The 15000-nt window shown below is 38.6% G+C and overlaps 1 protein-coding gene across 1 annotated transcript in view; it reads right to left on the reverse strand.

Annotated features, from left to right (window-relative positions):
• Positions 1-15000, reverse strand: part of atrnl1b (attractin-like 1b) — a 131291-nt gene that overhangs the window by 68278 nt on the left and 48013 nt on the right. The window contains exon 21 of the mRNA XM_061909599.1: positions 721-773. Coding sequence (XP_061765583.1) covers positions 721-773 — 53 coding nt within the window. The remainder of the gene's footprint in view (positions 1-720; positions 774-15000) is intronic.

Consider the following 15000-nt stretch of genomic DNA (forward strand, 5'->3'; position numbering starts at 1 on the left):
AGACAATAATGACTTTGTGCTGAGTCATTTTCAGCAGATGGTAAATACATACTGCTGCACATTGACTACTCTAAAGAAATGTGTCCCTTGACTAAATGCAGTATATTGAGAATGACTGCTGAAATGGGACTTTTATGAGATAATGTAGCATGAGACAGTCAGGAAGTGTTGTTTTCCAAACGTAACCAAGCTCAAAAGCAAGTGTCAGTGATGCAAAGAGGTTAAAACAGGCTCCGGGCGTGACGTTCCTGTCTTATCACAGAGCTTGGTGTCACGCTATGGCATTTCAAAAAGGGACAAAAGCTTGGCCAAAGCGCTTGTTGTCTAGAGCGAAGGTGGGGAGGAGCAGAAAAATATGAAGCACCATGAAGGACGAAACCGGCGATGTTATACATCCAGAGATGCCGCTATCACCTTGATATTTCTCCTCACACTTGACAAGCCAGTCACACTAAGTATTTCTAAATGAATGAAGGGGTGGGTGGGTGAGTGAGTGTGTGAGTAGCCCAGTATAGAAGTTCTCCTCCTCCGTCCCCTTGATTAGCTCAATCACTCACTTCTTCTGATGCACTTGACACTTTCACAACAAGTCATTCTGTCACTGAACAAGCACCAACGCCGGCTGCCAAAGACGCTCCATCTGCCTCCGAGCGGAAGGGTTGAAAGACAGTGGGGGGAAAAGCCAAGACGAACGAGTGCATGTGTGCGTCTGTTACTCACAATAGCAGGTCCCTCTGAGTGGATTGCCAAGGTAACGGTTTTCTGAGTCGCACCTGGAGTGAAGAAAACAGCAGAGAGAAGCAGATGAGTGCACGTGGAGAGCTCTTAACAGCATAAGTACATATTAACCTCTGCTGCAGGCACTTTCTCCTCACAAAAAAAAAAAATCACATCACTTGATTGTGTTTAAGTTAATTAGATGTTTTTTTTCCAAATCAACAAACCTGATGTATGGTGCGATGACAGAGGGTTAAATCCCATTAAGCCCTTGCAGCGGGAAAACATATGCAAATCATCCAACTGAAATGTTAGACATACGCCAATCCAGGTGATTTATTTAATTATTACTGATTTACATTTAACTAATCAAGAGTTAAAACAACATACAAGAAAGCCAAAGGCTAAATTATGCGTGTTTCATAACTTGGATGCTAAGGGATCCAGATTCAATAATCAGAACCCGGGGCAGACATCTTTGCCAGGCTCAAAGCAGCTGGCTTTCATCTGCTTTTTCTGGAGCCGGCTCAAAAGTTAAGCGTAAGGGGAAGGCGAAGGGAGAACTAGCAAGGAGCACTGTTTATTATTAAGTCAATATTTACAGTGGAGCCTCTTAAGTCAAATATCTTTAAAGTCATGACACAAAAAACTTTCACATTGGGTAGCTTCTAAAGCAGTGTTTCTAAACATCTGTGAGAGCCCCCAATAGGGTCCCCAAAAAATATGTGTTTCTCAGCTGTGGTCCATATGGGCCACAGCGGTACAAGGTACATGTTTCCACCACTTCTGGCATTAATGAAAATATCAAACAAACAGACGAAGTCTGGAGCTAAAGTTATACAGAAATGTCTTATGTGCAAAAATTACAACTAAAGTGGTGAAGCTGTACTTTTATTTGCACTGGAATTGTTTTGAAAGTTTAATAATAATTGTATGTAAATATAATTTTCATCGGTTATTTAGAAGTCCCTTCTTATGCAATATATTTGATTAGTGCTTATTTGTCTAATCAGTCTGACCTAAACCTATGGTTTATGTGTTAAAATAATAACAATTAACAGATGTTTTTTTATATTATTTGACAAGGTTATACAAACTGTATTTAGGTTAGATATAATTATTGAATACAATTAAAATCAAAAGTAAGATGACTAATATGTTAATATTTGAGTAGGCCCTGGGCCCCAGGCCCCTCTGTAGTGGGAAAGTTGGTGACCCCAAGGTTAAAAAGATTAGGAACTCCAGATCTAAAGGAGCCTTTTCTTTAGCTTTCCTTAGGTTTCTTTGCAATACCGCAACAGAAGCATGTCCTGGCTGCTCAGTACAATATGGCTTCCTCAACGATAGTATTAGTTTATTTGGAACAAGGTCATGATGTTTACACTTGCACACGATAACTTAGCGTTAATAAAAAAAGGTATGGTTTTGGACGTTAGGTGAATACAATTTTTTTCTCTAAAAAATAAATGTTTAAAGTAAAAATATTTATTTGGTACATGAGAATGCTGACTTTGTATCCAAAGTACATTTTTACTTGTCTTTCCAGTGCTTTCTTTATGATGCCACAAGATAACTGACTGTTAAAAAATACAAAGGTAGCAGAGTGTGCATTTCTCTTACAGTGATTAAATACTCCATGGCTTTCACAAAAATAACTTGACATTCTACAGCAAACAGATATCTTGGGTTCAAACTATCCATCCATCCATTTTCTACCGCTTATTCCCTTTGGGGTCAATCAGGCGGAAGGAGGCGTACAAGTCGCCAGCTCATCGCAGGGCCAACACAGATAGACAGACAACATTCACACCATCCATCCATCCATTTTCTACCGCTTATTCCCTTTTGGGGTCACGGGGGGCGCTGGTGCCTATCTCAGCTACAATCGGGCGGAAGACGGGGTGCACCCTGGACAAGTTGCCACCGCATCGCAGGTCCAACACAGATAGACAGACAACATTCACACTCACATTCACACACTAGGGCCAATTTAGTGTTGCCAATCAACCTATCCCCAGGTGCATGTCTTTGGAAGTGGGAGGAAGCCGAAGTACCCGGAGGGAACCCACGCATTCACGGGGAGGACATGCAAACTCCACACAGAAAGATCCCGAGCCCGGGATTGAACCCTGACTACTCAGGACCTTCGTATTGTGAGGCAGACGCACTAACCCCTCTACCACCGTGAAGCCCGGGTTCAAACAAAATATATAAATTACCACTGCTGCATTTTGTTTATCAGTTCATTGCCAAACTTGGGCTTTAAATTCAAGCTGCACTCAAAACTCAACAATAAGCAATAATAAGCCTGCAATTAACATATGGCCTGTGTGAAATGACTGTAAACTGAGGGCCAATTAATCTATAAACGGCGCTAATGAGTGTCTTAACCAAGAGTGGCTGGGAGCTCAAAACGGAGTGGCGAAACCCCCCCACACACAAAAAAATGGGCAATTACTCGCTTCTATTTGCCTCGGAGCCATTGTTGTTATTTGACAGACGTTCTTGTTTTGGAGCCTGCGGCGGCATCTCTCTTGACATCTTGCACAAACAGACAAGCCATCTGAGCGACAAAGATGGAAAGCGGCGTGACTAAAAAAATCGGTCCGGCAAGGCAGAGACTGCAAGTCAGGAGTACAGAACCTGGTAAAGATGATGTCGCCGAACTTGTAAGGTTGGGTTGGTAACGGAGAATGTTATTTTAATCAGACTCTGAATCACCAACAGCCATATTGGTCAGGGTTGTAACTATAATGTAACTTTATAGCCTGAGTATAATAAGCAGGGAACATACGGCAGAAATGTCTATCTAAGCGGTAATGCACTTAATGGTGCACAAAACACATGGCTGCACTTTTACCTGGTAGAAGGCTTATTATTATAACAGTATTATTATTAAGCTATACATGTGTGCGCTCGAGCTGCTACAGAGAAGGTACAAGAATCAATTTAAAGTGGATTATATCCGTTATCGTTATACATTGCCTTCACGGTTGCTTTGTTTTATGAGATGTTAAGATGCTACGCAACAATCTAACGGTCATAGAGGCGATTGTGTGAAAGAGGACAGAAGGTCCTCACCAGCCACTGACTTGAGGAGGTGACTGTCGTAATCATGAGTGATTGGGAGGACATGTTTTATCGTATGTCATTTGAAGTATACTAATACCAACACATTAAAATAGCTCATAAAATTAAAATCAACTCAATCTGACACATTTCCTCAAATACTGAGGGGCGTTTATTTACTCCAACCATCTATTTTAAGTTTTAGGTCTCTGATCCTTGCTACAAAGTCCATGGAGTTTTGGATATGATGTGGTGTTTTGCCAACCAAAGCTGCTAAGATGTTGGTCACATACTTAGCAATATTATATGTCACAGAGTTAATGCTGCTGACAATGGGTCTGAGGGGAGCCCCATCTTTGTGTATTTTTAGAAGGTCATAAATACCAGGGATGGTTTCTTGTGGGTTTAATCAGTAATGAAATGCCCGGTTGATGACTTATGACTTTTGTAACATTTGTAAGTACTCAATAAGTATTCTCTTGAACCCACTTGTTGGGTCCCTTTTGAGTGTTTCATATGTGTTATAGTCTGACATGTGTTGGGTATTTCATATGTGTTAGAGTGTAATGCATATTTACTATTTCTAATATGTGTTATCGTCTAACATGTATGAAAATACTCAAAATAGACCCAGCAGGAGGGTACAAGAGGAAACTAAATCATTGAGTACTTACGAACACCACAAATGTTAGAAGCCATGAACCGGGCATTGTATTACCGATTACCCCCACAAGAAACCATCCCTGGTATTTGTGGCCATCCAAAAATACACAAAGATGGGGCTCCCCTCAGACCCATTGTCAGCAGCATTATCTCTGTGACATACGATTATGCTATGTATGTGGCCAACATCTCAGCACCTTTGGTTGGCAAAACACCACATCCTGTCCAAAACTCCATGGACAACCCAGGATGCAGTGGAGACTGTGAGGCAACGCTTACGAGGTGATCACCCCTTACAGGATAGATGCACAATAAACCCAGAAAAAGATTTGCCTTTTGCTGGGACTTTTCCTTCAGTCCAAGTACTTTCAATTCATGGGATCGTTTTACCAACAAAAAACGGTTGTGCCATGGGATTTCCTGTATCCTATGTTATGGCAAACATTTACATGGAGGACATGGAAAAGAGAGGTCTGAGCTATTTTAAGGGAACAGCACCAAGTCTTTGGTATACATATGTCAATGACACATGGGTTAAAATCAGAATCTAAGAAACCAAGCCTTCACCGAGCACATTAGCTCCATCCATCCATACATTTTCTAGCGCTTATTCCCTTTGAGGTCGCAGGGGGCGCTGGTGCCTATCTCAGCTACAATCAGGCGGAAGGCGGGGTACACCCTGGACAAGTCGCTACCTCATCGCAGGGCCAACACAGATAGACAGACAACATTCACACTCACATTCACACACTAGGCTCAGTGGACAAAAACATTTAAGAATGTCAAAAACCGCAAGTTGACCTCTTTGGACTGTGACATCCACATTTGAGAAAACAGGAGCCTCCATGTGGGGTTTACTTAAAACCCACACATACTGATCAATACCTACGTTTTAACTCACACCAACCACTGGAATACAAACTGGGTGTTATTAGAACCCAACAAAACAGAGCTGATAATGTTCCCACGAACCCCCATGCATGAACTTTCCAGTACATTTCAACCAGGCAACGTATGGCTCAGCACAGATGGGTGAAGTCTTTAGACCAAGACTCAGCTGTCTACCAGCACCTCAGGGAGAAACAACACTCCTTTGAGGGGAAAAAAAACCTAACGATTTTGGACAGGAAGAACGCATGTACGAAAGAGGAGTGATGGAGGGAAGCTATCGATGTCAAAGTTGAAAAACCATCGCTGAACAGAGGAGGTGGTCGGCAACACCACCTATTTCCCATATGACATTGTCCTTTCAACCAAGACTCTCTGCAAGTTTTAGTCTCCAATAAATACCAGGTGTTAGGAACATTGTGGTCACAGATGCTCCTGTGTGCCATTTGTTTACAACTGAATGGAATGCTAATGTGGGTGATAATGACTATTTAGGGCTGATAGTGGCAATCCTACTGTCATGAGCATCTCAAAAGTTGTTTTTCTCACTACAATAGGGCGAAACATTAGGTATAAATATTTGGGGTTTTGGCACCAGCTGTTGAACTAAATCTGACCAATCCTAGTCTAAAACTGGATCCAGGGGCGTAGCCAGACATATTTCACTGGGGCACGTGCCCCACTATTGATCTGCAGTGCCCCAGTAAAAATTTCACCAATAAAAAAAAACGCTTCAGAGTTTTAAGTCTACATAACATAGACAACAGCGCACATACTACTTAGTATGGTAATTGATTGCTACTGTATTCACTCCACGAAACAGTGAGCACATGGCTACTTAATATGGTAATTTATTCACGTGTGGATCGAGACTTCGGTTGAGAGAGAGAGAGAGCGAGAGCGAGAGAGAGAGAGAGAGAGAGGGGATTCGAATCACTGCGTGAGGTAAGTAACGTTAGCCAACAACAATTTGTCAATTACAATATTTTGATTTTGATTTGACTCAAAACTGTAACTCCTAGATGTATTTAAGAAAGTTATTTGCCCGCAGCAGAGAAGAAGCGAGGAATGAGTGATGTAAGTGAAGTCCTAGCTAGCTAGGCAACATCATTGTCTTAAGTTGATGCTAAGTTAGCTAACCTTATTCCTTGTATCAAGAGAAACATATTCATTTGCTGTACGAGCTGTCGGGGGAATTTCCAATGAACATGAAATATAATGTTGGTTATTGTCTGCTGGTTCTGCATCAATGATGATTTGAAGTAAGCATGTGTGAGTTGAGTGCTTCTCAAAATGGTTTATCTTCTGGAAGAAAAACATTTTTCCATATCATCAAGTCGTGAGCCAAATTTTTAAATCATTCAAGTTTATTTCACAGAAAAATAGCACAGTAGACATGTCTAGTTAATCGGTGTGACTTTGACTAAAATAATCTTGTTTTGTCACCAGAAAAATGGCTACAGCTAAAGCATCTGGTTTTGTTTCCAGAAAAAATAGTAACATTTCTGTATTTGTTTTCAGAAAGATGGCTGAAAATATCGGGTTTTGTTGCCCCATTTAGATTTTTAAAAAATATATTTCCATGTCTGTCCTGAGTCCTCCTCCAACTTGTTAGTCGGTTTGCCTTTTGCTAAAATACTCACTAATAGTCACTAGAAAAATGGCTAAAAATATCTGGTTTTGTTGCCACAATTTGATTTTTTTCTCCCTAAACTTTTTTTTTTTCATGCACACATCTGACTGCGACTCACTGAAAATGACACACAATCCACTTTTATGTCACGACCCAGCAGTTGGGAACCACTGGTCAACTGTATAACAGTTACTGTAATATTTCCATGTCTGTCCAGAGTGATTGTCCACTTTGCAAAAATTAAAACGAGACGTTACAGTTTACTTCTCAGAAAATGAATCCCTGAACAGACACACAACAGTTGTTCATTTATTCTACTACTGTGGCTTTATTGTTTTGTGTATATTTTATAGTTTTGTGTATCTGAAATAGGATTAGCCACATTGCCATAAATGGAAATTAAATAATATGAAAGAACCCAGAGATGTAGGGGTGCTTTATTTTTTGTTTTACTTTTGAAGATGTTAAATTTGCAGATGATTACTGCAATATATATTTCAAAAAGATTCATTGCTCTTCCTTTTTGCTTTTACCAGTCGCAGTTTAGAAGTCTGGGGTAAAAAAGTGCACAAGTAGGTCGAATGCATTAGTTAATTTCAGGTGGTTAATCAAAGATCCATACAACATAATCTGATATGATTTCATAGTTTAAAGCACTATTCATGTATTTTTTATGATAAATAAGTGCTAAAAATGTTTTTGCCTGCGCGCTTTGCACGCTCACATGAATTATTTGTGCCCCAGGTGTGCCCCAGTACAGTATTAGGTCTAGTGACGCCCCTGACTGGATCTAACCTATCTATGAGTATGAACTGATGAAGCCTACTTGAAAAAGAGGCAAAATGTCTTCTAAGACAACCCAAACAGTCCAATTATGATCGACTGAGATGTACCATTCATGTTTAGCAAAATGTTAATGCAAATAAATATCGGCAACCAATATCGGTTATCGGCCTCCTTGACTACTAATAATTGGGATTGGCCCCTATAAAACCACATCGGTCAGTTGGTATATCTATCTATATATATAAATATATATATATATATATATATATATTATATATACACATATATATATCACCTGATACCAAAATGTCATTCGAAACATTGACACTTTTCAAAATGAATGACGCCAAAAATGAGATTCTAACAAATAAATCTTACAATACATTGAATCAGTGTTTTTCAACCCCTGTGCCGCGGCACACTAGTGTGCTGTGAGATACAGTCTGATGTGCCGTGGGAGATTATCTAATTTAAACTATTTGGGTTAAAAAGATTTTTTGCAAACCAATAATACTAATAGTAGTACGATTAATAAGATAAAGTCATACGATTATCAGTACGTGGCAGCCTGTAGCTAATTCCTTTGTAGATGTTGGAAACAGCGGGAGGCAATGTGAATGTAAAAAGGTATTTAATGCTTAAACCAAAAATAAACAAAATCCGAGTGCCCCTAAGAAAAGGCATTGAACCTTAGGGAAGACTATGCAGAACGAATCTAAAACTGAACTGGCTACAAAGTAAACAAAAACAGAATGCTGGATGACACCAAAGATTTACTGTGGAGCAAAACATCTTTGATAAACCATGATCGTAATATACTGTAAGACAATTAAGACATTTTTATTTTGCTATGTGGTTAAATCGGATGTGAAACTGGAAAAGTGTGATTGGTTAAAGAACGTGTTTTGACATGTTTTAAAGACGGGACTGACCCATAATGGCTTTGGATCCAACATTTCCGTAATGTCCCCATTTTCTTTGTGCATTTCTGCACGCTATTTTTGAGCTTGTGGCTCAACAGCAACTGACGCCATTACATTTCTCCACACTACGGAATGGCCTGAGGGTAAAAAAGAAGTCAGGACATATGCGCTTATCGTGCGTAAAAAAAATCATCATCGTTAAATAGAACTTACTTATCGTTAACGTGTTATGGCGTAAACTTTGACAGCCCTGATATTTACATATACATACATTCACATACATGTATATATATATATATATATATATATATATATATGTATGTGTATATATATATATATATATATATATATATATATATACACACATACATATATATATATATATATATATATATACACATACATATATACAGCTTATATACATATATACATATCAGGGTTGTTCGGTATACCAGACTTATTTCTCAGTAGAGAAGAAAAGCTACCTTTTGTTCAGCGGCAACTCTTTCAAGCGTGTGCACGCACGCACATCCGTGCACGCACATGCACAGCTTCTCCCACCGATCCCTTCCTTCTCTCATTCTGTCTGTCCGTTCCTTTGTCCTCCTTTGCCAGTATTATTGTAAGTGGATTTATTTTGTTAATGTTTATTATTGTAGCTAAATGGTTGTTAAAATTAGTTTTTTTAATGATTTCTGATCGTTTCTAAGGGCACCAAAGGGACTTCTATGCATGTGTGCGTGTTGGCAGTGCTGTGCATACAAAGGACATCAGCTTGTTGTCGATGTTTTGGCTTGTTAACGAAGAGAAAGTTGATCCATCACCTCCTTGTTATGTTTGTTTGATACACAGTACTGAAAGGCACTCTCTTTTGTGATCAAAGTGTATAAATATTTACTAAAATGTTGACTTTTGTCAAGGCACCTATTCGCTGTGGAAAAACAAAATGATTAAAGTTATATTTCCCACTCATTTAGTTGATTTACGCATAGTCAACTTAGCCTCATTTTAAGATATATGGCATAGCCTTATTAATTTTTTTTTTTTTTTTTACAAATTTTGTTGGCATTTACATGGATGACTATGCTCACAATATTACATTACTTACCATGGAAGAAAGTAGTGTATCATATCTACCAATATATAATATACAAGCATTATATTAATCATCCACATGTAAAGTCAGCTTGCAGCATTTTAGACAATTTACCATTCGTATGTTCAATATAAACCTTTCATTTTAATGTGCATCCAGTCGAGACGATACAAAGCAAAGCACAAGTTGGCTGTGCTTAGAAGTGCATAGCTTGACGTACTGATTGGTAAAATGCATGCTTTCAGAGTATTAAGTGACATGAGGGCGCATCATTTTGACACTGTATCTAAGCAGCACATCTAGAAGGTCAAGTACGGCAGCGCTCGGAGTGATCTCCAACTGCCGGGCTGTTAAACAGGCGTAGACAGGGGCTTGAGTGCTCTTTTATCACCGTAACACAAAAAACGGGAAACACAAGCGCGGCCAGGAGCTTTTCAACCCTTATGCAGCATCACTATTTGTAGCGGGGAGTGTATACTGCAAGTCCACTCTGCTGTATCTTAATTTAATCTACACCTGCATGGATGCACACACACATGAACTTAAGCTGTATCTTAATTTGATCAAGACACACACTTGAACGTCCTTCACACATGTGGAAACACACAGAAAGAGACGAGTATTCCATTTCGTACCAATGTAGCCCTCTCTTCATTATTTACCATTGCGAGGCTCCTAATGGTGTCTGTGGCGCTGGTGCATGCATATGTGAGCACACATATGAAAAGGGGGCATAATATATGACATATTTGAGAAATAATTCAAACATTTTTGTAGAAATTTTAAGAGAAAATGCGAGTAACTCCACGCAAAGTTTCTCCAGGGTACTAGGGTGTGTTAATTTCCTTGACTGATGATTTTCGTCTGCATTATTGTCGATCCCTATTTTCCCCTGACGATAACAAATTAAAAACAAATGCATGTTGACCAAAACACACCAAAACAAACAAGACATTTTCATCAACGAATAAAAATGAGATGAAAATGTTAACAAACGAAATCCAATCATATTTAATTTTGTCCTAATGATGGGTGGGACAGCTCTTTAACAATGTACATATAGAAAAGAGGGTCAATCAGATGCTTATCCTTGTGAGATCAGGAAGTTGGATTTCTTACAGCCAAAACAAAAACGTGTGGATTTAACATGTTCCACATGGTAAAATGTATACACCTGGGAGAAAGTGAGGAGAACACATTTTATATTTGAGGCTATGATGCCATCAGCGGGCGAAGGATCGACCGTGACATTCACACAACTGTAACTGTAAAGATGTAACTGCTTGCGGTTCTCCAGCGTTCATAAACAAATTATTATGCATTAGCATGCATAACTCTGCTTTACAACACACATACATACCTGCTCTGACAGAGACATAGCATAAAACAATTGAAAAAGTGCCTGAAAGATATTTATTGGCACAAAATTACTAACCACATCATCCTTGCCCATAATATAATGCAACTTTAGTGTTAAACAGATGCTGTGGAGGCAGTGTAAATAAAGGTGCTTTCAAATAAACTTTAAAGAGGTTTTGTCTTTTACACTTGAAATTTTAGTCGAGTAAATTGACTGTTATTTTAGCTGATTATAAAATGTGTAATTTTGCTGAGTACAATTTGACAAAACTAAAACACATTTTCGTCGAAAGACTATGACTAAAATTAAATTAGAAACTGCTGTCAAAATGAACACTGGTGTGTGAGCGACAGGAAAAAAAGCTCTGACGCGCTTAATCAGAAGCCGTTTTTGTCTAAATCTCTAGATAAATCTCAAGATTCCATGCAAATATAAGAGTCCATATTCCATACACAATCACTTGGGATTTGTACGTCCAACATTGCATGGAAGAAACCAGTCCATTTTCCCATTAACGGACGGATAGAATGGAACGAATTATGTTACGAAAACCGATTGCGAAAACTGAGGTACCATTAAATAAAAAGCATCTATTTAAGACTTGTTGCTGAAAACAAATCACTGCAACACAGCAGAACTAATTTTACACAAATCTTTTCCTCATTTATTATTGCCAGGCCTCCAACGGCGCATGCATTATGTGGAAAAGACAGAGTACACTTATGCAGAGGTCTTTGTTTAAAGGACTGCAACCAAAGAGGACCTGACAAGGGCGTGGAATTCTGGGTAGTGGGCACTGATTACAGGTAATGAGATACCGGGAATTACATCACCAAAACAGCAACAGTGAGCACACCAACCCCGACTGGTAATCAATACACCAATTTGATTACACTACAAAAGGGTAATTACTCGATCAGGCTAATGTTTGAAGGTGAAAATGCATTTTAGATTTAAAGATTAGTGGCTTTAACTTTGCCATAAAATAACGCTGCTTGATAATAAGAACTCTAATTAGATTAGTAGGGAGGGTGGAATGCATCCGTGGGTTAATCTTAATTTGATTATCAGTAATGGGCACCAAGGAGCATCCCAAATCTGGTACCAATGCAGATCCGTCTGCTAAATGACTCGTGATTGGCCGGCTGGTGTCTGGTCTGCTTTAATGTTCCAGTTAGTCATTTGTAGCAACTGTTGGCCAGCTGCTACCACAATGTTGCTCTGTATTGTACTACAAAACAAAACAGCGCAACATTTTTGGCTAATCTATCCATAATTCCTCACCATGATGAGATAAATCACTCATTTGTCCTTAAAACTGCAGGCATGCTATTAAAGCCTGCAGAAAGATAATTTTCTGTGAACAATAAACAAAACGGACACGATGCTACTCTGAGCACAGCAGCTTTAAAAGACTTCAGCAACATCTTAAAACATATAGATATTGTTTGTTTAGTGTTCGAAGTCACCAGATAAGTATAACGGAGGAATTGCACTACAACATACAATTTTTCACTGCTAAATCTTGTTAAAATGAATTAAATATGAATAGAGAAAATAAAACATGAATATCAATCAATCAATCAATCAATGTTTATTTATATAGCCCTAAATCACAAGTGTCTCTATGGCAGGCCTGGGCAATTATTTTGACTTAGGGGCCAAATTTAGAGTAAAAAATGTGCCTGGGGGGCGGAATATCTGATTTTTGGGATCACTTATACAAAACCTCACAATAATGTCTGAGTGAATGCTAAAAACGTTATGATTTACCGCCTTAAAAAAACAGAATGGATTTTCAAGCTTTTTTACTGAATGAGACACCTAGAATGTTCTTGACAATGAAGAATGCTGGATTTACAATATTAACTTTGAACGATAAAACACTGAATATTGACAACGTATGAACACCACACCTACTATTAATCGAGATATTTTACAATCAAGCGAAACGCAACAAAAATGCAACAAACACGGCTAAATATAAACGCGAAAAATCGCGGAAAAAAAAAACGCATTTTAGGCTGGCCGCTCTGGAAACACTCTGTAGAAACGCTTCACACCCACACTGCTTGGTACCTCGTCTGAGTTGCTGGGATATACTAGTTACCATAGTAACTAGTAGGGCTGCAAATCTTTGGGTGTCCCACGATTCGATTCAATATCGATTCTTGGCGTCACGATTCGATAATATATCGATTTTTTCGATTCAAGGCGATTCTCGATTCAAAAACGATATTTTTCCGATTCAAAACAATTCTGTAGTCATCCAATACATAGGATTTCAGCAGGATCTACCCCAGTCTGCTGACATGCTAGCAGAGTAGTAGATTTTTTTTTAAAAAGCTTTTATAATTGTAAAAGACAATGTTTTATCAAATGATTGCAATAATGTAAATTTGTTTTAACTATTAAACGAACCAAAAGTATGACTTACTTTATCTTTGTGAAAACATTGGACACAGTGTGTTGTCAAGCTTATGAGATGCGATGCAAGTGTAAGCCACTGTGACACTATTGTTCTTTTTTATTATTTTTATAAATGTCTAATGATAATGTCAATGAGGGATTTTTAATCACTGCTATGCTGAAATTATAACTAATATTGATACTGTTGTTAATAAAATTAATTTTTGTTTCACTACTTTTGGTTTGTTCTGTGTCGTGTTTGTGTCTCCTCTCAGTTGCTCTGTTTATTGCAGTTCTGAGTGTTGCTGGGTCAGGTTTGGTTTTGGAATTGGATTGCATTGTTATGGTATTGCTGTGTATTTTTTGTTGGATTGATTTAAAAAAAATAAACTAATTAATAAAAGAAATTACAAAATTATAAAATAATCGATTATAAAAAAATGAGAATCGATTTTGAATCGCACAACGTGAGAATCGCGATTCGTATTCGAATCAATTTTTTCCCACACTCCTAGTAACTACAATATAATGCGAAACAGCAGATTTCAACCATTGAAATACTTTGTATAGTTCAAGACTTACGTAAATTTGAAAACATCAATGCACATCATAATGGCAGCTACAGTTTCCATTTTAAAGATCTAAAACAATTATTGGGGAATGTCCGGCGGGCCAGATTAAAAAGCCTAACGGGCCGCATGTGGCCCCCGGGCTTTAATTTGCCCAGGTCTGCCCTAAAGGCTGCACAAGCCACAACGACATCCTCGGTTCAGATCCCACATAAGAGAATATGAAAATGAGGCTCATTAGGACTGAACATGAATATCAGATAATGGTAATTTTAGATTAAAATAGACCTGTCCAGGGTGTACATCGCCATCCACCAGAGTGCAGCTGGGATAGGCTCCAGCACCCCCGCAATCCCGAGAGAGACGAGCGGGGGTGGATGGATAGAAAGACACATGGACTAATTGATGCCCATGATCTCACCGGGGACCTATGATGTTACAATGTTGGATACTTTGTGTTAAAACAATACCAAAGCATCAAATAATAAGGTTCAGGCATTTTGGCGTGAGCTTGCAGGCAGTTTTGGATGCCTCTGTTTTTTGGGTTTTGCAGTCTGACTAGGTCATGACTTTACAGCAGGGTGGAAGCACTTATATAAACATTTTAAGTCAAGCTCTCAGTCAGCAGGGAAGGAGCTCCTCCGCCTCTGCTTTGAGGTTGTGAAGAAACAAAAACGGTAAAATAAATGTTTTTTTTTCATTGATCCTTGGCATGCGCATAGTAACGCACATGTGCAGTATGCGGTGACATATGTTTTGCCAAAAAAAGCTTTTTTTAATGCAGAGTGTGAATTGATGGGCGAGTGTGCAGGTGTAAAAAAAAAAACTGTGATGACTTGAAAGATATATATTTGAACATAAAAATATATATGATGATACTTTTGGAG

The sequence above is a fragment of the Nerophis ophidion genome, linkage group LG08, assembly GCF_033978795.1.
Source record: "Nerophis ophidion isolate RoL-2023_Sa linkage group LG08, RoL_Noph_v1.0, whole genome shotgun sequence".
NCBI lineage: Eukaryota > Metazoa > Chordata > Actinopteri > Syngnathiformes > Syngnathidae > Nerophis > Nerophis ophidion.